Source organism: Peromyscus eremicus, chromosome 16_21 (assembly GCF_949786415.1).
Source record: "Peromyscus eremicus chromosome 16_21, PerEre_H2_v1, whole genome shotgun sequence".
Taxonomy (NCBI): Eukaryota; Metazoa; Chordata; class Mammalia; order Rodentia; family Cricetidae; genus Peromyscus; species Peromyscus eremicus.
Window position 1 is genome coordinate 34,437,408 of NC_081432.1, and position 22,950 is coordinate 34,460,357.

At 47.9% G+C, this 22,950-nt stretch overlaps 1 protein-coding gene across 1 annotated transcript in view; it reads left to right on the plus strand.

Moving 5' to 3' along the window:
* Positions 1–1,230: 1,230 nt before the first annotated feature.
* Chst10 (carbohydrate sulfotransferase 10) overlaps positions 1,231–22,950 on the plus strand; it is a 29,086-nt gene continuing 7,366 nt past the window's right edge. The window contains exons 1-5 of the mRNA XM_059281579.1: positions 1,231–1,407; positions 3,329–3,435; positions 13,510–13,641; positions 20,402–20,493; positions 22,583–22,817. Coding sequence (XP_059137562.1) covers positions 3,414–3,435; positions 13,510–13,641; positions 20,402–20,493; positions 22,583–22,817 — 481 coding nt within the window. The 5' untranslated portion in view covers positions 1,231–1,407; positions 3,329–3,413. The remainder of the gene's footprint in view (positions 1,408–3,328; positions 3,436–13,509; positions 13,642–20,401; positions 20,494–22,582; positions 22,818–22,950) is intronic.

Here is a 22,950-nt window from a genome sequence, read left to right on the forward strand (position 1 = left end):
AAAGAAGGAAAAGAAAAGTAACTATCCTACCCTTCTCTCCGTCACAGAGGCAAGCGGGACTACCTAACTGCCAAACCAGTAAAGGTTAATTCAAAACAGCTGGCTCTGCGTAAAATACTAACCCAGAAACCTGAGGTCACCACTGGCATCAGTTTTGTACCAACCACAACCCTTCTTCCCTTTTTTTTTTGACAGGGTTTCTCTGCATAGCCCTGGCTGTCCTGGAACTTGTTCTGTAGACCAGGCTGGCTTCGAACTCAAGGATTTGCCTGCCTGCCTGCCTGCCTCCCTAGTGCTCTAGTGCTGGGATTCAAGGTGTGTGCCACCATGCCCAGCTAGCTAGCCCTGCTTCTTAATCAGGCTTTAATAAGACCTAACAAAATTCCCATCAGGCCAGTTAAGAAACTACGGATGGGGCTGGAGAGATGGTTCAGTGTTTATGAGCTGGTACCATCTCTGCAGAGGATCTGAGTTCAGTTCCTAGCGCCCACATTGGGTAACTCACAACTCCCTCCTAGTTCTAGCTGGAAGGGATCTCGCACTCTTCTGGACTCGGTTGGCCCCGGTACTCAAGTACACATACTCACACACAGACACACATTCACATAATTAAAAATAGTAAGAATAATTAAAAGGAAATTATGGGTGGAGGAAGGTATGATGCCCAGTGCTTATCCTGTCCTACACTGAGGCAGGGACAGGAAGATTGCCTCATGCTGGAGGCCCACCTGAGCTTCATAGTAATTTCTAGGTCAGTCTGTGCTACAGTGTGAGGTACGGTCTTTAAAAAAAAATTTTTTTTAAAGCAGAATAAAAACTATCTAAGGAAAAAATGCAGATTTGTGCTGTACCAAAGCTCATGTGCTCTGACCATTTCCCAAGTTTAAAAAAATTAAAGAATGATTATTGATCTATTTATATGGTTTTTGTTTGTTTGTTTGCATTGCCTTTTTTTTAGTTGTGGATTTTGTTTGCCTTCTCAGAGGTGTTTTCTGCTGTTGGTGCATCTGTCCAATTTCTCCACGGGAGGGTAGGTGGGGGCCAATGGGGACCAAGGGGCCTGAGATGATGGCTGCGCCATGCCTCCTCCAAGCTTCCTGCGACGCGGACGCGCGCGCAAGCACGGCGGCGGCCGGGCGCGCGCGGGGCGGCGACGCGCAGGGCCAGGCCCGCGCTCGGGGGCCACGGTGGGCGGCGGCCTCGCGCCCCGGAGCCAGCGCGCACCCGGCTTCCTTCCTCCTTCCGGCGCCGCTACATCCCTGCACCCCTGCCGCCGCCAGCGGGTAGCGGCGCGAAGGCTTGGGGCGGGGCTGGCCTCCGGGACACCAGGGACGCCCACAGGCCCGGGGAGGCTGGAGCAGAGTGCTGGCAGCCGGGGAGGAGATCGCGATCGCCGGCTGCACAGGGGTGAGCTGGGAACCCGGGGACCGCGGGGTCCCCCACCCCCATCCCGGGTGGACAGAAGGGTGATGGAATCGGTTTTCCTTGGCGAGCCACCTCAGTGTGTACTGGGGCGACTTAAAGACATCCCTTGGATGTCTTTCCGGGAAGAGCTTTCATCACTTAATTATGCAACGAGGCGACGTCCTTGTGCGGGATGCAGTGATGAATGGAATCAGTAATACTTGTGTACCATCCATCATCTACCTCTGCCATCCTGGGCTGGGAATTTGCATTTGTAATTGGGGGCTGGAAAGAGGAGAACATTTTCCCTCTTGGGTCCCCGGGGCGTGCGGGGAAGGAGGACGGAGAGGGAGGAAACCTGTGCAGCTTGTCCGAGTGAGCGCACGGTTGAGCGCGGCTCCTGTGGCGCCGGGGGAAGGACCGACTGGAACCGCAGGAGCGCTGCCAGCAGGTCCAGCGTGCTCCACCTCAGACTTTCTCCACCAAGAGGCCTGTCAGAAGTTGGAGGTCTAGACGTCAATTTCTGCACTTTCTGGCTGAACAGATGAAACAGGTTTTCCAAAGGCTGTTGCCTTTTCGCTCTCCAAGTCTACTCCAGGCAGGAAAAGGGCTGGGCAGTGAATACAAAGTAGCTAGCGCAGCCAGGTTCTGGTTAGCTGAGCAGCGGGATTTGTCTAAAAATTTGTCCGAACCAGACAGAGGCTCTGGGCCACAAGGAGTTGGGTCACTGCGTTGGTCCCTTTGAATTGCCAGAGTGGGGAACGTCTTGAGATATTCTTAAAAACGAGGCAGCTCAGCTTTGTTCTGGCTTGCTGATCACCAGCCAGGACTTCATCTTTTTTAGGTGAGTGGGTTAAAAAGAAAAGACACAAAGAGAAATAAATGGCTTTCTACCTTCGGGTCCCCAGGATAATTAGGACATAATTCATCTTGAAGCAGAATTGAAATTCAAGATGAAAAGAACATCTTTAGATGTTTTTTCTTGATCCTGAAGAACAGAATCTTAAGGAAATAACCTGAGAAAGTCTCTACTTCCCGGAAACAAAAATAGGGATTCCTGTAAAGCGGAACAAAGAGCATCGGAAAGAATTTGTAAATATTCTGGACCATTTTCAGTAATAGTTGGGTCATTTTTTTAAGCTTCAGGAAATTATACAATAAAGAATTATGAGAGTCAGGAATATAGCAGGGAGAGGACTATGGGAGACCTTAGAGACTTCAGATCCAGTCTGTTTTCTCTTCACACAATCTGAATTGTTCAAGATACGTGACGTGAGATTGCCTTTAATTTTAACATTGAGGTGTTTTGTTTTTCTTTTAGAATAAAGGCCATTGTTTGTTTATTCTGCCAATAACCCTCTTAAATCTGTGGTCTCTGTAATGACTTTTTTTTTTGGTTATTCATTTATCAAATGGCTTTTGTCCAGAATCTGTCAGGTACTAAAGCCTGAAGGAATCCAGAACCCAGAGTGTATCTGTCATTGGAATAATGGATGGTGCTATATAAAAATTATTTACCCAATGTCAAACAAAGGAAACAATGGGATTGGATTATTTTCTTTGTAAAAATATTTCATTAATAATTTTAATTTTCATACTAAATCACAAGGGTGGCTTTTAAATAGCTGGCTCTTTGGCACACGTGGAATATGTTCTTGTTTATTAAAAAATTTCAAGTGCTACCTGCTTCCTGTGAGGGACCTGTTATACAAAATACAGTTGAATATTCCAAGCGAATATTTCCAGTAGAAACTAAGTTATGTTAAGAAAATTGACCTAACTTTCAGTGGTGGTTTTGTTACTAGGTTTTGGTTTTGGTCTTTTTGTTTTGAGATGGGTTTTCATATAGCCCGGTCTGGCTTTGAACTCTGCAGCTGAGGATGGCCTAGAATTCTCAACTGTTGTTTTAAATCATCCTACACAGGGACAAGAGGAGCCACAGACCTCAAGCAGAGCAAGTACGGCATGAGAATGTGACACCTCCAACCCCAGGCCTCTGATGGTCCGTGATGGAAAATGTGAACCCACCAGGTATTTAAGGTCATTGCTATTCAATATCCATAGTGCTTCCTGTCTCGCTTGTATAGAGATTTGAGAGAACTTAAGCATCTGATGATGAATATATACATGCATACTTAGAAATGTCTCCTTAAATACAGTAGGGGCAAACCCTCAGCAGCTAACACTGAGCTGGTGCCTGGTGGGTGCATAGACTGTCCTGTGCAGGTGTTCACTATACTCTATTACTCAAAGCTCCTGTCTTGACCGTCGTTGTATTTCTCACTGGCCAGAGTTAGGATGTGTTTTCATCCTGCTAACCAAGGACAGCCCAACCTTCTAAGATGGGGTTGGAAGGACTGCAGCAGAAAAATTCTGAACTCTGATCCAGAGAAACAGACGCTCTGAACGTAAAAGCTCAGTGGTCTATAATACAAGTCTATATGGCTAATTTGTATGCTGTTCTGTGCTTTATTAAGTTGTAGTTTAATAAATTTGTTGCTACACCGCAATTCAAAAATCAAAAAGTCTGACCAGGCAGTGGTGGCTCACGCCTTTAATCCCAGCACTCGGGAGGCAGAGGCCAGCCTGCCCTACAGAGCAAGATCCAGGACAGACACCAAAACTACAGAGAAACCCTGTCTCAAAAAACAAAAACAAAAACAAAACAAAACAAAAAATCCAATAGTCTGACAGACAGATGATACCCCCTCATTATACCAGCCTTGGGGGCTGGTTCTCTTCTCCCAGTGTCGTCCTAGGGGTGACAGCTCCTTGTTATTACTAAACTGTAAGACGTTTCCTTTGTGTCTGGAAGTATTACAGAAGTTGAACACTGTATCTGCGAAGCCTGAGGTATGTGTGATAGGGTGAGGACCAGGGCTTCCACCTCAGCCCCAGAGGGCAATCAGCAGCTCTGCTCCCAGGCTCCCCTCTAACCCCTTTTGCTCATATTATACCAGAGACACCAGCCTCCTTGTAGCTTTCAGGATTCCAGAACCTAGACTGTGGTTTAGTCAAACTCTTCCTGATGTGCTCCATTCCCAACCCCCCCCCCAGCTTTTTTTTTTTACTAGTTTTGTTTTTAATAAAACATAATCTTTATTATATCAAATTATACATTCAAAATACAGTTTCAGTCATTTTTCTTCCAGATGTTTTGATCAACTCATTGTAAACAAGGAACTGAAATCTGCGTACAGTCTTGGTACGAGAACGTCCAGGGTCCTGGTCAGGAGGGCAGGTGGATTGTTCTTTTCAGTGTTTATAATTTGTGCCTGTTTTTACGTTTATTTATTTTGCACTCTCACATACATATACTATGTATGTATATATATACATATACACACACACTATCTATATCTATCTACAAATACAGTGTGTGTGTGTTTACAAGCATGTGTGTGGCAGGATACAGCATGTGGAGGTCAGAGGACAACTTTTGGGAGTCAGTCCTTTCCTTCCACCATGTGGATACCAAGGATTAAATTCAGGTCCTCAGGCCTGGCAGCAATCACATTTACGCCTGAACCATCTCACAGATCCAATTTGAGCATTTTTAAGATTGGCGTAAACGAATTCAGAGTCATAGAAACGCTTAAGCAAAGAAGCCACATAGAGCAGGACCTACAGTGTATGACAAAGCCAGCCCCAGCTAAGTGAAAATTGCTGGTACCGGAAGTCCTCAGCGACTGGGTGATAGAAATATACTCAAGTTTGGAGGGAGACACTGGTGTTTGTGGGCAAACAATAGTCTGCTGAAAAGTAACTTCATGTCTTTTAAACTAGTGATTAAAAAAAAAGTTAGGCCATTCATAACTTCTTAAAATATACATCTTAATTGATTAACTGCAAAATCCACGCCTCCCAATCTTTGAGAATATACATTCAGAACTAGTGAACCATGGCAGAAGGAAAAAAAAATCAACTGTTAGCATTCTGAAAACAGGAGTCTTGTCTCAGCTAGAGAAATGAACTGTCCCCTCCTACCCTGGAGGACCAACAGGGAGCCCGGGATCTGGCCTTGTGTCTTGTGTCCTGGTGCTACCAGTAAGAATGATGACGCCTCCTTTTAGTCTCTCCAGGGAGGGCTTGCTCCCTGCACTTACAGGACTGTCTCTTTGCCCCACTCTTGAACGATGTAACCAGGAGCTCTGCATATTTGCTCCAAGGCACCTAGCTGATCCCAGTTCCCTGGGTGGGGCCCAGCAATGGTGGCCTATAGTCACTTAGCAGTTGGCGGTACTGGAAAGACACCACCATGCTTGTGGAAGACAAGGGGTCGTGTCCAGTGCTGAGTGTGGTGGCAGGCATGTGCTCTGCCGTATCCACCTTGCTAAAATGCTCACCACTTTTAACAGCTTTCTCCCCCGGAGACCCCAGGCTTCATGCTCTTACCTTCCTCTGTTGCTAAGCACAGGTCTTTCACCTAGCACACCAATCTATTAGCATTCAGTATTGGAGCAGGGAACACGCGTTGCTGTGTTCTCAGGGGCTCAGATCAGCACTTGGTGACTATTACTGAGCGAGTGAATGCCTAAAGCCTGTTTAAACAGAGTTGATGGGGCTTGCGTGCCACAGGATTTTTTTTTTTTTCCGGAGCCTTTCCTAAACCCATGTGCACATATTAAAAGCAGAGTGATGGATGGGATTAGACTTGATCACAGAGCGGGAAAGACTTCCCGCTTCAGCAGGGGAAAAGCATGGACAGTTGAGAAAAATGAATCTACAGGCATTCCTTTTTTAAAATGCAGGAGAGGGAAGAGTTGCATCGAAAGACAGTACCTGCACTGTGGCTGTCGTTAGTAATTACAGACATTCAGATGTGCACTGCCTCTCTTTTGTTCGAAAGAGAAAGGAGAGGCTTCGGCTTCTTGTGGGTTCAGCCCTGGCTGTCTCCATCTAGTCTAGTTCTGTCTGTGGGTTTTCAGAGCCCACCCTCTGGCTGGGAATCAGATGTTGGCATCTTGACATGTGTAAGTACCACTTAATGACTGGAAGGAGAGGAAAGACTGAAGATGGATAGGCCAGCTCCTGGGGGCTGGGGCTGTGTGTGCAGGAGCACACTGTGACCAGGGAGGTGTGGGCACATTCAGCTCTGCCCCCACCATTAGCTGGAAGTGGCATGGTGGGGCTGTATTGGCTCCTTGACCAATGGGGAGTTAATTTCAGAAAATGTCAGGCTTTTTAAAGGCTATTTATCACCTGGTTACCGGGAAGCGGTGGCCTTTAATGGAACCCTGAAGGAAGAATGGCATGCCAGCCTCCAGTCCCCTTGCAGCTGGACATTGTGAGCCTGGACCTTAACACCCTGGCATGGTGGCAAGCCCCTTGGAGAAGATTTATATTTAGGGACACGGTGCAGAGGATAGGGCATGCTTAGAGAAGTGAAGTTGGGAGAATTGGGGGTGCTTTTTGTTTAGAAAATAGGGTACATTGTCACAGGGTTTCTTTCCCTGTGGGCAGCGAGTCTTAACTCTGTATGCAGAGACTTGTTCCCCGTAGATGGAAGAGCAACAAAGGGGTGGAACAGAGACACTGATGGAAGATGGGCTTAGATTCTAATTAAACTTCTTCAGCTGCTTATCGAGAGCACGTGTAGTTCAGAGTCTCCTTGGACTGCCATGGCTCCGTAAGATTTTGTAGCCAGTCCTCTTAAAATGGAAGAAGAGTACCTATTGCTCTGGAATGTGCCAAGAATCTGCATTTTAACCAGACCCCTGGGCCTGCGGCAGCAGGAGAAGGTTCCTGTGGGTTTATTAGACTTGAGAGTCTATAAGGACAAACGAGACTGTTGTGTCTCCAACACCTATCCTATCTGATGAAAGAACATACATTTTCATGGTGAGTTTGATAAATGATTAATTTTTAATTACGTTGTCCATTCAATTTAGCTACACATGTATACGTCCATGCCAAAAATAAAAATTAAAAAAAAAAATAAAGCACAATGTCACTTCAAAGGAAATAAGAAATGGTTGTTCTGGGGATGAATGTGAATGATCATGGCCTGGGAACGTGGATTCAGATACCACATTCTAACTGATAGCAATTTCATCAAGTTTTATAGTAACAGAGCAAAGAAAACTACTCAGTTTCCAAATACATTAACATCGGGTATGTGGGCTACAGCAAAGTAGGGCAGTCTCTGCTGTAGGCCTCAGATACTGTCTGGTGACAGGCTTAGTCTTCCAGTTGGTGGAAGCTAGGGGTCTGTTCATACATTCTAAATGAATTTATCACGTAGTCACAAGGATGTTAGGCCACCCACAGAGCTGGGCAGTAAATGAATATTTAGCATGCTGAAGATAGCCCGAGAGAATTGGCCTGCAGACCCGTCACAGTCTAGCTCTCCACAATCACTAGAGTTTATCATTGTGTAAAGATTTATTGTTTGTGTATGTGTGTGTGTGTGCACGCATGTGTATGTGCAGGTGCAGGTGCCCACGAAAGCCAGAAGATGGCCTTGGATTCCCTGGAGTTAGAGTTATCGGTGGTTGGGAGCTACCCAGCATGGGTGCTAGGAACTGAACGCTGATCCTCTGAAGGAGAAGCAAGTACTCTTCACAGCTGAGCCATCTCCCCAGCCTCTCATGGAACTTTTAAGTCAGAACATTTAACATTGGTGTGGCTTTTCTTTTCTGTGAACGTTCTAGCCTCCTCGCTTCTGGGGGTCCTGTGTTATAAAGAGGAGTACTGTAGGAACCGAGGGGAGTGGGTGTTTTGAGAGAGGACTAGGCTAGAGTCTCACTAGTTGGCTCACACTGTATGCAACTTGGAAGCCAAGGTCTGGCTTGTGTTTGAACCATGTTCCCTTGAGTTACAGCTTTTCCCCTTGTGCCTATGTTAACCACTCTATTGTCTCACTATAGGCCATGAGCGGGGACGCTAAATGCTTAAACATTGTGTGTCTCCCCGGCCTGGTTTCACCAGCTGTGGTGAGTCTGTCTGGTGAGCACCATGGGCAACGCGGTCTTCTCTGCCAGCCCGATTTAACTGCCCCGCTCCACCCCCACCCCCTGTCCTGTCACAGGGAAAGAACTACCTGCTTCCTCTGTCAGAGGTTTTGTGTCTGCTCTGGTTGAAGTACAGCAGCTCAGACAAGTGGAGGGAGGAGCTCCAACCACGCTTATAGCCCCGTTTCCATGAAAGAAAACCCCAATTCAACAAAACCACAGTGGACTCTTAGGAAAGGGTCTTTGCTATATTATTCTCTGCAGTTTATGCTTAGTTACACTTTTTTAAAGCAAATAAGAATTAACCAAGGAAGAGAAATATGCGTTTGCCCAATGTTCCAAAGCGCATTGGCACATTGGCCCGCTCATCAGTTTTTCCTGGCTAGAAAAGTCCATACCTCCTTTCCCCAAACTGCATGTGGTAAAGAAACTGTGGCTAATACTAGTGATGTAGAAAAAAAATTAAACAGCAGCTAAAAGCATCAGGGTGTGTGTGTGTAGGTGGCATTCTTTGACATTTTCTTCGTTTTTATTGTGAGAAGGCTATGTGCTGTAGGAAAAAAAAACTTTTAAAACAAATATGTCTAAAGTGAAAGTGACTGCTTCTCCATCTTCTCGGGTATAACTCTGTATATTATGGGTATGCATGTGCACATAGTCATATTCTCAAGTACAGTATGTATGCCTATTATTTTTATTAACAAATAGGATCAGACGCCAGTCCTGTAACTCCCTTTTCTATGTACTGATGATACATGTTGACGCTGGGTCTATCCAATAGGCTTGCCTTTTAGTGTATTAGTGTTTTCTTTTAAACTTAAAGTTCTTGGACCCCAGCATGATTTCTTAACTCTTCCATCAACATTTTTAAAAAGATTTATTTTATTTTTATTTATATATATGTCTGGGTCCATATGGGTATATGCATGTGAGTGCAGGTGTTCACAGAGGCCAGAAGAGGGCATTGGTAGAATCTTCTGGAGCTGGGGTTACAGACAGTTGTGAGCTGCCAGACGTGGGTGTGGGGAGCCAACCTCATCCAGTCTTCTGGAGGAACAGCAAAAGCTCTTGACCACTGAGCCGTCTCTTCAACACAGCAGCATGTTTTAAGTTCAATGGCAATTCAAGAACACGCACACACTGCGACTTAGAAAATACCTGATTTCAAGTAACGCTGAAGTGCTAAGAGTTTTGCTATTTCCTGGTGTCAGTTATTGGGTGTTAAATTAGTAGTGTCCCTCATGTAGAGGCCGGAATCCTCTGAGTCTTCATGGTGGCATCCTGCTTTAGGAAGATAGAAACATTGGCAAGCTGCTTCCTGAGGTCTGTGTGCATGAGGTGCTTGCTGTTCTAGTCCTTGGTATGCGAACCAGCTGGCATGGGCTCACACGAATGGAGGGGCAACAGGCAGTGCTTTGCAAGAGCCCAGGGCTGCCAGATGAGAGAGACCAATGTTGGGACACCAACCGTGCTGTGATGAGGGAAACTGACCCTCCCTCTCCTCATGGTGTGGGAGCACTTTGAACATCAGCGGTAAAGAGCCCATAGCAGGATATGGGGTCAGCAGCAGTCTAGCCTGGGCTGGTCTTGAGACACCGGTAAGGACTTGGCATTGCCGTTCTTTTCAGAGGACCGGTTTGAACAGGAGCTAGTGTTTGTGCACATAGGCTTTCTAAGTCCTCATGCCCCACAGGAGATCCTTGTATCTTAAGAAGGGCAGTAAATGAGTTGTAGAGTGGGTAGGAGAGAAGTAGGAGCCTTGGAAATTACTTCTCTACCTCCCCTAAGCCTGCACAGGAGCTGGGCTGGGAAAGAAAAGGACTGTCTAAATATCAGCTCTGAGGACATTTTACACACATTGCATTGAAAATTAAACTTTTTGGAAAATAAAGTACACACTGGATGTTACTATAAGCTGTGTGAATGTTGAGATATCTCAACAGACTCTTCTGTGGGAACATCAACAGATTGGCACGTGTGCAGATGGTAGTTTTATCCGTAGAACTGAGAAATTTGGGGCCCAGACAGCTATTCACAAGAAGTCTGCAGCCACCCAGCTAGAGGGCAAGGAGGATAGACATGCTCTGGTACCAGCCCTGCCTTGGTACCAGCCCAGTGGAGAGCGCCTGGGAGTCCCTGGTTTAAGGAAGCTTCAGGGCAAGCATGGCTGGACTTTCCAGCCTCTGACTCTGAAGTTCCTCCCTGCCACACCATGCTTCCTGCAGTGTCTGTGAGGCTCAGTTTCAGAGAACTATTTATCAATCCCTTTCAGCTTCCTGTAGAGGTGGGTGTGCCCAGTGGGTACACCCAATCAGATCCCCTCAGAAGACCAGTTCCCACTGAAATTAGATTCGTTAATATAAAAACCCCCAGAGCCCAAAGCCAGGCACAAGGGTGCTCAGGGACCAGAATGTTCATGGGAAATGAACAGAGGGGTCAGTGCCTGGGTGTCCCCTGTCAGCGGCTGTGCAGAGTGAGCAAATCTGTGTGAGGGAGCATCCCAGGCCGCCTCTGTGTGCCCTCGCTCACAGAACACAGCTCAGGAGAGAGTGGGCCATTCAGCACAAGGGCCTCTTTGTTCGGAACTGCACCCAGCTCCCTGAGACTCAGTCTGGCCACTTTACTCCTCTGCTACCCCACCAGCCTCTCTGCTGCAGGATTTCTCAGCAGGCCACTCCCATCCAACCCATGGGGGTGCCTCCTCCAAGAGTCACTGTCTTGGGGACACATTGAATGAACTTGGGACTGCAGGATCTAGCACAGCCTGACCCTCACCTGTCTGTAGGAGGGCAAAGCAAGACATCATCTGAGATGGCATCTCTACCCTCCTTTCCTGTCTCTTTGGGACACACTACATTGCTGTGGAGGGGGCCGCGGGGTTGGCCAACCCGCTTTTACCAGGGTCTACAGTAGGGAGTGGGTTGCTTGACCTGAACCAACAGGTCATTCTTCAGTGATGGGGTCCTAAGTGAGAGGGCCAGGAGATGAGAATGATAAAGACAGAAAGCTGGGGTCAGGGCTTCCTGCCCAAACGGTGTCTTATGCCAAGCAAGCTTGTTAAGAAGTACAGCATCTTATATACTATTTTGGGGAGAAAAAATGGGATAGAGTCAGCAAAAAGCCATCCTGGGACAAAGCCAGCAGGTAGCTGATCAGTGTTGCACAAGGGGAACACAGGATACCTCAAGAATGTCAGAGAGGAACATGCAGCTATTTGGGGACTGATAACCAATAGCCCCTTAGGGTAGAAAGAGGTTCTCAAAATCCGCAAGTCACAGCTCCCCCAAGGCCCTGGCAGCAGGCCATTTCTGGCTCTGCATGTTCCTGGTTTAGAGAAGGAACTACTTTCTGTCTCCATACATCAAGGCCTCAGGGAAAGCCCTCGGGTGATCTAGCTCACAACATGTACTAGTCCTTTGCTGACATAGTTTCATTTTGTGTGTCCTTGCGAGGATGAAGGCCTCATGTCTGAGGTGGACTATGGAGGTTAAGTCACAGAGCTGGTGGCCTGAGAGGCAGTCTGAAGTCAGGCCCAGGCTGAGATTAGAGGGAAGTTTAAAATTGCACATTGCACTGAGCTTCCCCATTGAGGAGGGAAGAGAGAATGAGGCTTCATGAGACTTCCCGGAGACATGGGGCAGCCTACCTTAGGCAGTTGAGGGATTTAGCATGTCTTCTAACAGGTAAACTGCAAACACTCAGTTAAATCTCTGTTTCAGAAGTGGCAAATAGCTTTTTCACTCTAGGTATGTCCCATGCAACATTTAAGACATGTCAAAAATTTATGTGTTGTTTCCTAGAAACGTAATGAGGCACATCCCATTTCTATGTATTTACTCTGGCAGCCTTGCCTAGGGATGCGCAGGAAACACTAGGCCCAATATATAAGCACAGAAAAATATAGAGATTTTTGTTTGTTTGAGTAGATCCTGTAAATGTATTTGTTTATGCGAAATTTAAACTAAACTGGGCTCCTATTTTTGTACATAATTTGGCCACCATACTTGGAGACCCCAGTGAAAACACACTGGGCCTCACTTGTGGGTGCCTGAGCGTACCCACAAGACACTCTGGAAAGTATATGCAGTGTGGGAGGTGGCAAGCTCCCTGGCAAACTGTGTTCAGACAGGTACGTCGGAGAACCACTCACTAGGTGCTGTGGAAGGAATGGGTTTCCAATGACACTCTAGACCACGGTGTTTGGGGAATGAGGAGGGTTATTATTTTCTGGGTCTTGGCTGGCCTCTGACCAGGCAGGGCTAGGAAGCTCCTTTCTGAAATCACCCACTGTTAGCAGCCGCAGACGGGGAGACCAGTTCTCTTGTCTGGAGTCGTGGCTGACCTTTGTCAGCTGGTGGCAGACAGCCGAGTTTGATCTCTTTACATGGTCTAATCCTGCTTCAAGAAGTGCCACTTGACTAAAACGTACTTGTTTGTCCCTCCTGCTGAGGATTGACAGTGACTTCCTGGTTCCTTGTGTGTCCTTGCAGCAGAGTGTGACTTTCTGTGACAGGCTGAGGACCAACAGATAGGCCGTATATCCCTCCCAGGCGATAACATGAAGAGCACCCACCCCCAAACTTCTACACAGGTCCTTGAGGCAAATGACCTGAGGTTATAGAAGCACAGGTGTTTATTTTTTTATTTTTATTTTTTTACTTAGATTTTCTCAGTGTGGATACACCTTGTCCGCCAGTCAGCATTTTAAACACAGCATCTTGTGACTGCCTCAGCCTGGTGTCTGCCCTCCAGGAATTGCCCAACAAAGGTCTAGTCAAGTCCTTGGCAGGCCTCTTGCTGGACCCCTCCTCCTTCCAGGCTCTTCCAGGAGCTTCTTATGACACTGCCCTGGGGGACAGGAATCAGGAGGCAGATCTGCCGCATCAAAATCTCCTGGATTCCGGGATGATATTTGTTCATTGTTATTCCCCTCCATTGGGTGTTGGAAGTTGATTTAATTATAAGATTATAGCCCCTTCAGTGGTATTCATTAAATATGAAATGTTAAATTAAATGTCAAGTCAGAATACCCACCGTAGCAAAGAAGAAATGTTCTTGAGGATATTGGTTCTGTTCATTGAAATCACCTGCGTTATCATTTTTTTTTTTTTAATTGCTTGAATGGCCGAGGCCTCTCACTTGTGTCTTCCAGGAAGGATCATTGAATGGCTCCTGCTTGACAACATGCACCACCAGTGGCTTCTGCTGGCTGCATGCTTCTGGGTGATTTTCATGTTCATGGTGGCCAGCAAGTTCATCACGTTGACTTTTAAAGACCCGGACGGTAGGTATGCTTCACGGCAGGATGGATTTATGGGCTGGTGGAGTTCTCCTGCAGCACTGTTCCCAGGCACCAAGCATAAAGGACCGCTGTCCTGACCAAAGGGTACGAGTGGGCTTCCAAAGTCTTCGTAGACCGGAAACCAGATGGAGGAGGGGAGGGGAGGGGAGATGGCTATGTTGAGTCCCTCCTACTCTCCTAGAGAGGTGCTTTCTTTGTGTCTGAAGCCACTGTGTCACCTTCGGGATAGAGATGCTTCCTTCCTGCAGTGCCTCTGAGTGCCTGGCTGCAAGGAATGTCACAGGGCTCTGCCTCATGTCCGAAGAAACACAGCTGTGGTTGCTCAGCTAGGGTACCAGCCATTTCATACTGGCGACGTGTGATGATGGATTTTTTTTTCCTCGGCGTAGTGGAAGCGGGGTTGTTTAAATGGGCCTTGTGAGGCTGTGTTGTAGGATTTCATCTCCCTTGACTAGCCAGAGACTTTCAGAGGAAGCTGATGAAGAACAGTGCCAGATTAGGTCTCAGGCAAGCTGGTTCTGCTTCACGGTCTTGCCATCTGTTAACCTACGCCTCGGTGTTCACCTACAAAACGGACACACACCCTGCTCTGACATTAGCAGCTGAGAGTCAGGTTAGTGAAGGGCTGTCATGTGCATGGAGGTTCTGTACCACTTCCTCCAGGGCCAAGGGGAGGAGCTGAGGAGAGGAGGGACATAGCTCATGTGGGGACAGTTCATTAGTGCGGTAGACTGGCCCGAGAAGCAGGTCCTAGGAACTGAGCAGAGAGCTTTGTGCGTCCTTCTGTGGTACCCAGCTCATTAGAGGTGTGTCTCGACCAGCAGTGTTCACCACTTACGTCTAGTGGCTGTACTAACTGTGACATAGTAGTTTGACCAGTTGGCTATAGGCTCCTTCTATACCACCAAGAACTCTGGGTATGTGCGTGGCTATTCTAAGGGCATCTAATATCCCATGCTTCTCCATCCTCTCTGTCCCATATTACAACAGAGAGTCAAAACGAAGCAGGTATGGGGGATATGGGAGGAGGAGGAAACCCCAGAGTTAGCCCATGTGATGGTTCCCCTCACCATGGTTGGCAGATAATCCTTACAGGCACTTCCATCGGGCACCACCTGGCTTCATCACAAGGTCCATCCTCATCTTCCTGAAGTCCCTGGGAGAAAGTTGATGAGGTTTGCATGGCCTGGGCTAGGGGGGTTACACTTGCTGTATTGGACACCCAGAGCCATCATGGGGTGCTCAGGACCAGGGGCTCTGTCAGAAGCATGAGCTTCAAATCTTAGAGCAAGGTTGGAGTTTGAGCAGTGATCTCAGTGTCCGAGTTTGGAGATTTTTAGCAGTGACAGCACAGTCAATAGGGTGATCTCTCGTGAAGTCAGAGAACGGTTTTCATCTTGGAGGCACTTCCTGAAAGTCAGCTGCCGGGCTCTGTCACCTTCTGCTGATGGCACAGATAAAATTCAGAGTTCTGAGATGGACCAGCCCCAAATGTAGAACAGCTAAAAGGCTGAGAACATGTGACTTCTGATCCCTAGATAGATCTCTTAGTAAGGAAGGCACGGGCATGCCAGGGAGGGTCCCGAGATGAAATTGTTTGTGGTTTAGTTTGTTTTAAAAACCAGGACAGTGTGTACTATATCTCAGTGAGACTTCTGTCAGTCATAGGTAAATAATTTAAGTCTGGGGACACACACCTTCCACTCTTGCCACTCTGGAAGCTCATGCTGGGGACTGAGTGAGCCTGGGAATTAGAGACCAGATGGACCACAAGTGAAGCCCCATCTCAAAAAAAAAAAGCAAAAACAAGAATTGAAAAATACACTCTTGCATTTTGTTTTGTTTTTTGAGACAGGGTTTCTCTGTGTAGCTTTGCGCCATTCCTGGAACTCACTCTGTAGCCCAGGCTGACCTCAAACTCACAAAGATTCGCCTGCCTCTGCCTCCTGAGTGCTGGGATTAAAGGCGTGCGCCACCACCGCCCAGCTGCTCTTGCATTTTAATGTTCTCTGACAGGAGCTTTTAAAGAACACCTTCCCGGTAGACTCTGGTAAAGACAATGTCACTGTACTGGGAGGTCACAGGTTTTACGCTCACTGCTCTCAGAAGGGCATAGACACCGGAACTGCCAAAACTTAAGAGACATTGAAGGTAAAAAGCCAAAAGAAAGCCAATGACCCTTACAGAGGACAGCTTGTAGGAGTAGTTCCCTTGGCGTTCAGGGAACACAGGAACACGGCTAGCTGCCCTGGGAGTTAATCTTTCCTGCTGCCTCTCTTCTCTTGGAGCTGGGTCCCTGGTGTGGAATCCCAACCACAGTGTGTGTGTGTTTTCTTCATGTCTACCTGTCCGACATGATTTCCCCGGCCACCCGAGCTGAGCCAAGAGCTCATCTGCCCCGACCTGCTGCGTATCCATGTTTGCCGCTTTTGATGCTACTGTGGTTTATGTCAGCTCAGCAGTCTGTGCAGTGATCTATCCTTAGCCAATTTCTATTGAGCAAGAACCAAGTGTGTATGACCGGATTGTATCAAGGAAAATAAATCCAACCCAGTGATAGGTATTTAGTGGCATGATGTGTCAAGATTTGAAATAATGAACAACCCTCACGTTGGTCTGTGATAGTTGTACACGGTTTTCTTTTATCTGTCACACTTGCTCTTTCAGTCAGTCTTTGGCCTGACCTCAGCCCCTCAGGTTCCTTCTCATGGCTGACGGGCAGAACCCCATGACTTCGCGTTGTCTCTACCCTCTGCCCGTAGCATGGGTTTGTGGCTGAGCTGTGAGGCAGGAGGAGACATCATTACCTAGCACAGAGGCAGCTAGGGGACAAGTGTGATCGCTTTTAGAAAGGCAAAACAAAGAGGTACTCTCTTCACAACTGTAGACGTTTTGTACAAACCCATAAACAGCCATCACTATGACTGTTAGTAAACATAATCTTAGCCGTGAGCTCAGGTGCCCAACCATGCCTTGGGGGATCACAGCCCTTCACCCTGAAGCTGGAGACTTGCTTCTGATGGGCAGAATGGAAAGGGGGGCTGACCTCTGGTCACAGCAGGGACGCTGGCAGCTGCTGAAGAGAGCTCCCCACCAGCAGAACAAAGACAGAAAGCAAAAACTAGGCCACTCTGCTGCCTCCTCTGTCTGTAGTTAGTTAGGGTTGGGTTAGCTAGGGAGAGACTCTGGGGAGCTTAGAAATCACAAAAATGTTCACACCAGGGTAATGACCGACAGGCGAGCTGGGGCTGGACGGTGAGGTTCCTCCGTGGCCATGGCCTTCTATGTGCTCCAAGCATGGAAATTAGGTGGTTTTCCAGAAGCCAGTGGCAAGTCGGTGATTTAGTATTCAGAACACATTTCCCTCTACCCGAAATGTAAGGAAACACGGGTTTCACAAATCCATTTAGCCTGTCAACACCCACCAGTGACAGGTTTTGTTAGTGGCAATTGGACCAATCAGTGTAGGTGTCAGAGCCCCTGGAGTGCAGCTGGGGTGGTGGCTACATGACTTCAGCCACCAAGCATCATGTTCTTTATCCTTTGGCAGGCTCAGAACAGCTTGGGTCTGTAGCTCCAGCCAGGTTTGCACTGTTACTCCAGTGTAGACAAAGATGGCTGTGGGGTTCATGAAGCAGGGGCTGTAGTCGAGCCCAGTCACTGAGGTGTGGGAGCACAGTGGTATTATTAGGGCACAGTGAGGTGCCTCCTTTCTCCTTGTGCAGAGGAGAGCCAAAGCAGAGTATGCAGATGCTCGGCTTGCAGCAGGGAGGCAGCTGTTCAGTAGCCTGAGAGGGGAGGCGGGTGGCGCTGCAGTTAAGAGCACTGGATGCTCTTCCAGAGGATCCAGGTTCAATTCCCAACACCCACATGGCAGCTCACACCTGTCTGTAACACCAGTTCTTCTGGCCTCCGTGGGGTGCCTGGCACGTATGTGGTACAGGTACACATACAAAGTAAAATCACATAAAGATAATCAAATAAATTGAAAAGAATAGCTAGACTGGGGTGGCCTGGGGCTGTAGAAAAGCAGGCAACATGTAGGCATCACTGAACCAAGACGAGGGACATTTTTATTAAATGAAGTAATACTTTTATATGTTGTGTGCTTTTATTGTATCCTTATGTTTCTGTGAGACATTATATGTACGTTTGTTTTCAGGAAGTGATAGATTATGTCCAGATTCTATTTGAAAGGTTTCTACAAAATCTGTTCATTTCAAGTTTTGCTCAGCTGAGTGGCTTGTAAACTGTCCTCTAGTCTGACTTACAATCATGTGACTTCTGACGTGAACATGGCAACTCTAGCCTGACTGCTGGAGTTATGTTTTTGTTTTTTGTTTGTAAATTAAATTGGGGGGGGGAGGGTGCTCTGGAGATCACTGAGGGGTGGCATGCAATTATAAGAAATACCACTGAGGGACTGGAGACCTGACTCATCAGGTTAAGAGCACTGGCTGCTCTTGTAGAGGACCCAGGTTTAGAGCACAAATCCTAATTGGTCTTAATAATAAAAGCCCAGATCCAGATATCAGGGTAAATGCTGAAAGGTCAGTAAAGGAGCCAGCCACTAGAGGGACTTCTTACCTCTACCGAATCCTCAGCCTGAAAGGGTCCAAGCTCCTGTCCCCACCCCGCCTTATCACTTCCTCTCTCTGCCCAGCCATATCACTTCCTGTTTCCTCCTCCCAAGTGCTGGGATTAAAGGTGTGTGCCACCACTGCCTGGCCTCTAGTGGCTAGCTCCACACTCTGATCTCCAAGCAAGATTTATTTGTTAAAGCACAAACAAAATATCACCACACAGGTTTGATTCCCAGCACTCACATGGCAACCCACAACCATCTGTAACTCCAGTTCCAGGATATCCAGGGCCCTCTTCTGGCCTCCCCAGGCACCAAGAGCACACATGGTACACAGACATACATTCAGGCAGGATGTGTGTGTGTGTGTGTGTGTGTGTGTGTGTGTGTGTGTGATATAACTTTTTAATAAAAAGAAGTAGCATAGGACAGGGAGACCCTGTGTTCCATTACCACCTGTCCTCATAAGGTACAGAGCTACACTGCAGTATCACAGTTAGGATCCTGGCACATATGCAGAACACCTCTGTCTGTCACCGTGAGGGTTCATCATGTCACCCTTGGTGATTGCTGTCCCTTGGTTTGGGTTTAGATGTTTTTGAAATCTAGATCCAAATTTCATCACCTAGCCCAGGTTGACTACCAACTTGCATTGCTCCTGCCTCAGCCTCTGAAGCATGGGGATGGTCCAGGTATGTTCCACTATGCCTGGCTGTGTTGTCCTTTCTGGTCACATCCATGTCCGTCCGTCCATCCCCCCCTCCCCCCCACTTCCTGAGCCTCGGCTCCTGAACCTCTATATAGTTGTGTCATTTCAAAAATACCTTGTAGCCTGTGACCTTTTGACTTTGCTCACACACATAATCCCTAGAGCATTCATCCAGCGTGTTCATAGGGCTATCAGTGATTCTTGCCTTTTTTATTGCTCAGTTGTATTCCGCTGTATAGATGTGCCCCTGTTCATTAGCCACCCACCTGTTGAAGGGCATGTGGGCCCCTTCCGGTTTGAGGTCATGACAAATGAAGGTGCTGTGAACATTTGTATATAGTTTTTTTGTGTGAACATAGATGTTTACTTCCCTGTAATAAATTCTAGGAAACACAATTGCTTGTTCTTGTTACCACACTGCTCCCCCCCCCCCGCCCCCGCCCTCCCAGGGAAAATTGCTAGGCGGTTTTCCAGAGTAGCTATTTCATTTCTGCGGCATTGTTTACATGACCTGGTTTCTCCACATTCCAGCCTTGGATGTGGCCGCCGGTCCTTCTCACATATTCTGATGGGGCTGTGGTACTGTCTGTCTTCCTGTGATGTTGATTTCCGTTTGCCTCGTGGCCAGTGGCGGTGAGCATCTTCGGTGAGGTGTGTCTGCATATCTTGTTCCTTTGCAGAAGGGCTTGTTTATAGTTTCTTAAGTGCTGCGTCTGTCGACTTCCTCATGTCTTCTAGATGCCTGCTCTCTGAGTGTGGCTTGCAAATGCTTTTCCTAGCCCAAAGCTTCTCTTTTCCTCCTCTTCAAATGGGCACAGGTTTTGAGCTTCGATGGAGTTCAGTTTTCTAAGGATTTTTGTCCTGTGTGTTCTTCTTCTAAGTTTCCTGTTGGGGAAATTATTAAGGCCACTCCACGTAGTTAAAAGGAGATTTATTTAATGGCGTAACTTACAAATTAAGGGATAGGTAGGTCGCGGGGTCTGGGGAAGGTGTATCGCAGTCCAGCGGTGTTCTCTGGAGCTCTGCTTCGCCCACCTCCACCATCCAGGGTCCCAGAACAGAGAGTGCTGGCCCATCCAGATCTCCGGTCTCCAGGCGCCTCCCTTGGCCCCGCCTTGTAGGCGTGACAGTTGCCAAAGTCTCAATGGGGGTTGGAACTTCCAGATCGAAGCTGGAATGGCTACCCACTACAGTTTCCAAGGCTTTTTATTTTACGGCTAAGTTCATTTTGGAAGAAGGTGTGAGGATTAGGTAACGGCTCCTTCTGTTGGTTGAGGTTCGCTTGCTCCATCTCCCTTTCTTAAACAGACTGACCTCCACTTGGGTTGCCTTTGCCAAGAGCCAGGCGGGCGTGGCTGGGTGGGTGCAGCCTTTCCCAGAGTGGCATTCCATGCCACCAATTTCTGTGTCCCGTGCTCTGTGAGGAGATAGCTGAACCATTTGTCTTCCAGGGTATAGTGCCAAACAGGAGTTTGTGTCCCTGACGACCATGCCGGAACCAGGGAAGCCAAGAGGAGAGAAGCATTTTCCTGAGGATACGAAGGTGAGCGTAAGCCCTGTTCCTCTGTCAAAGACACTGCTTTCCTTAGGACACACTGCACAGTGGCCCCATCACATGGGAGCAGCTTCCCCCAGCGGCTCTCGCAGGTTCCCACCTATGCCATTGCAGCCAGGTTTATAGTGCAGGTTGAGAATTCCTAATCTGAAAATCGAATATATGAAAGCTACACAATCTGAAATTGTTTGATCCCACACGGTGGAAATTTCCATGCCATGAAGCTTTGTTTTATGCATCGAATTAGCTAAAATATTCTATATTGCCAAGGTTATTGCTTAATGCCATGCTCCTACCTAACATGGAGAAGGCCCCGGACTCAATGCCCCAAAATTGTATAAAATTTCCTCCAGGTGTATATAAAATACAAATGAAGTTCAGGTTTAGACTGGAGTTTTGCAGTATCATTTTATGGATGGAAAATATTCCAAAATTCAAAAAAGTTCCACATCCGATGCACTTCTGTCCCTGAGCACTTTGGATAAGGGATAGCAAGGGTTACTCAAGCTGGAGTTCCTTCGCTTTCTGTGTCCCTCCATCATTTTAGCTTGGAGTTGGTAAGGCCGGTGGTCTTCTGTGCTGCATCCCTCCTCACCGGCCCTCTGTAAGTGCTGGTTGTTCTGAATTCCTTCCTGATGGATGGAATGCTGGCTTCTCTGGGAGAGTGGAGTGTGTTGAATAGAGTCAGGCAGAAACTGAGAATGTGAAAAGATTTCTGACCCAGAGTGAAATTTGGGGGTGACAGGGAACAGGGGACCAGCCTCCAAACTGTATGGATGAGCAGCTGAACCCAGGGTAAGGGAGAGGCCCCCAGATGGCATGGCAGATTATAGGCTCAGCCCATGCAGTCAGCTTTTGTGGAGTTCTGAACGTCTGGGTACTGACTCCATGTGTTCCTCTGCGGGGCCACTTTCACACATAACTCCCTTTGTTCCCTGTCCAGGGAGAGGGATATACCCAGGAAGGTCCCTCCCTTTGCCAGTCCTCATGCTGGGTCTGAAAGGTCACAATTAGGACTGAAAGGATGAAGTGTCCATCGCTGAAGATGTTCGTCAGTCCGGGACTAGCCTAGGGAAAAGGGCAGATTGCTGCCTGGTTCCCAGTGTGAACACGGCAGATTAGAACCCAGTAAGAACAGAGACATCCCAATCAGAGCAGGTGGCCATTGTGGTTTCTTGACAGCAAGACATTCCTGTAATAAAGGTCAGGTCTGCAGTGCTCTTCTGTGATAACCCAAGGGGCATCTTTAATAGGAAATATTTAAACACGTGAACGGAGAATACCACAAGGGCAGATGAGCTATTTGCAAAGCAGTTCAAGGGCCCCATTGAGAAGTTACTACCTCTGGGGTAAAAAGAGCTTAACCTGTAGTGGTCCCTTGCTATTTCAAGATGCCTTTTAGAAAGCACACACCTTCTGGGGCAGACCCCCAAATACCACATACACACTCATGCGCACACCCAAGTCATGGTCAGTAAGGGTTCCTGAAACACTAGTCCATATGTTACTTGTACAGCTCCTTCTGTCCCACCCAGACCCCTCTGCTCTTCCTGTTCAGCACCCCTCCTCCCCGACACATACAGGGACTGTGCACACGTGTGCACACACACACACACACTTTAGTCAGCGAAGGCTTTCTTGGGTATCTCCATAAGACCTTGTAGCTGTCACACACCCAGTCAAGACTTAGTAGCTGTGGAGTGAATGGTCCCGCTAACCTTCAGAGCTGTGGAAGATGGGGGTGAGCTTGAGTCCAGGACTGCTCATCTTAGGGATGTTCTTCCGGGTTGTGAAAGGGCCCCATACACTGCCTCTTCTCTTGGAACTCCAGTGCTCTCATCTTGTCGATTCATCCATCGGGTCAGCCTTCTAGGAAAGTCACAGGAGCCACCTGTCAGCCGTCCATCTTTAGAACTCGGCAAGGCAGTGGAGAGGGGGCTGAGAACGGCCCTGCGCAGTGGCAGGGAATGGTGGCCGTCACTCTAGAAATGGAGAGAAAACGAGAAGGGGGCTTCAGAGGTTCCCCTCTGCTGCATGCCCATGATCCCTCTGCCTCTTCTGTCCCTCTCACTGGCAGCCAACTGGGAAGATGCTTTCGGAAGGCCGGCCTGACCAGCCCCCAGTTTATCTGGAGCGGCTGGAGCTTGTCAGAAACGCCTGCCGGGAAGAGGCCTTGAAGAACCTCTCGCACACGGAGGTCTCTAAGTTCGTCCTCGACCGAATATTTGTCTGTGACAAGCACAAGATTCTTTTCTGTCAGACTCCCAAAGTGGGCAACACCCAGTGGAAGAAAGTGCTGATCGTCCTGAACGGTGCGTGTGGCGTGGGGGGGGCACATCCACCTGTGATGGGTGACAGTGTTGGGGGGACGTCCACCTGTGATGGGTGATGGCGTCCGGGGGATAGGGGGAGGTCCACCTGTGATGGGTGACGGTGGCATCCAAG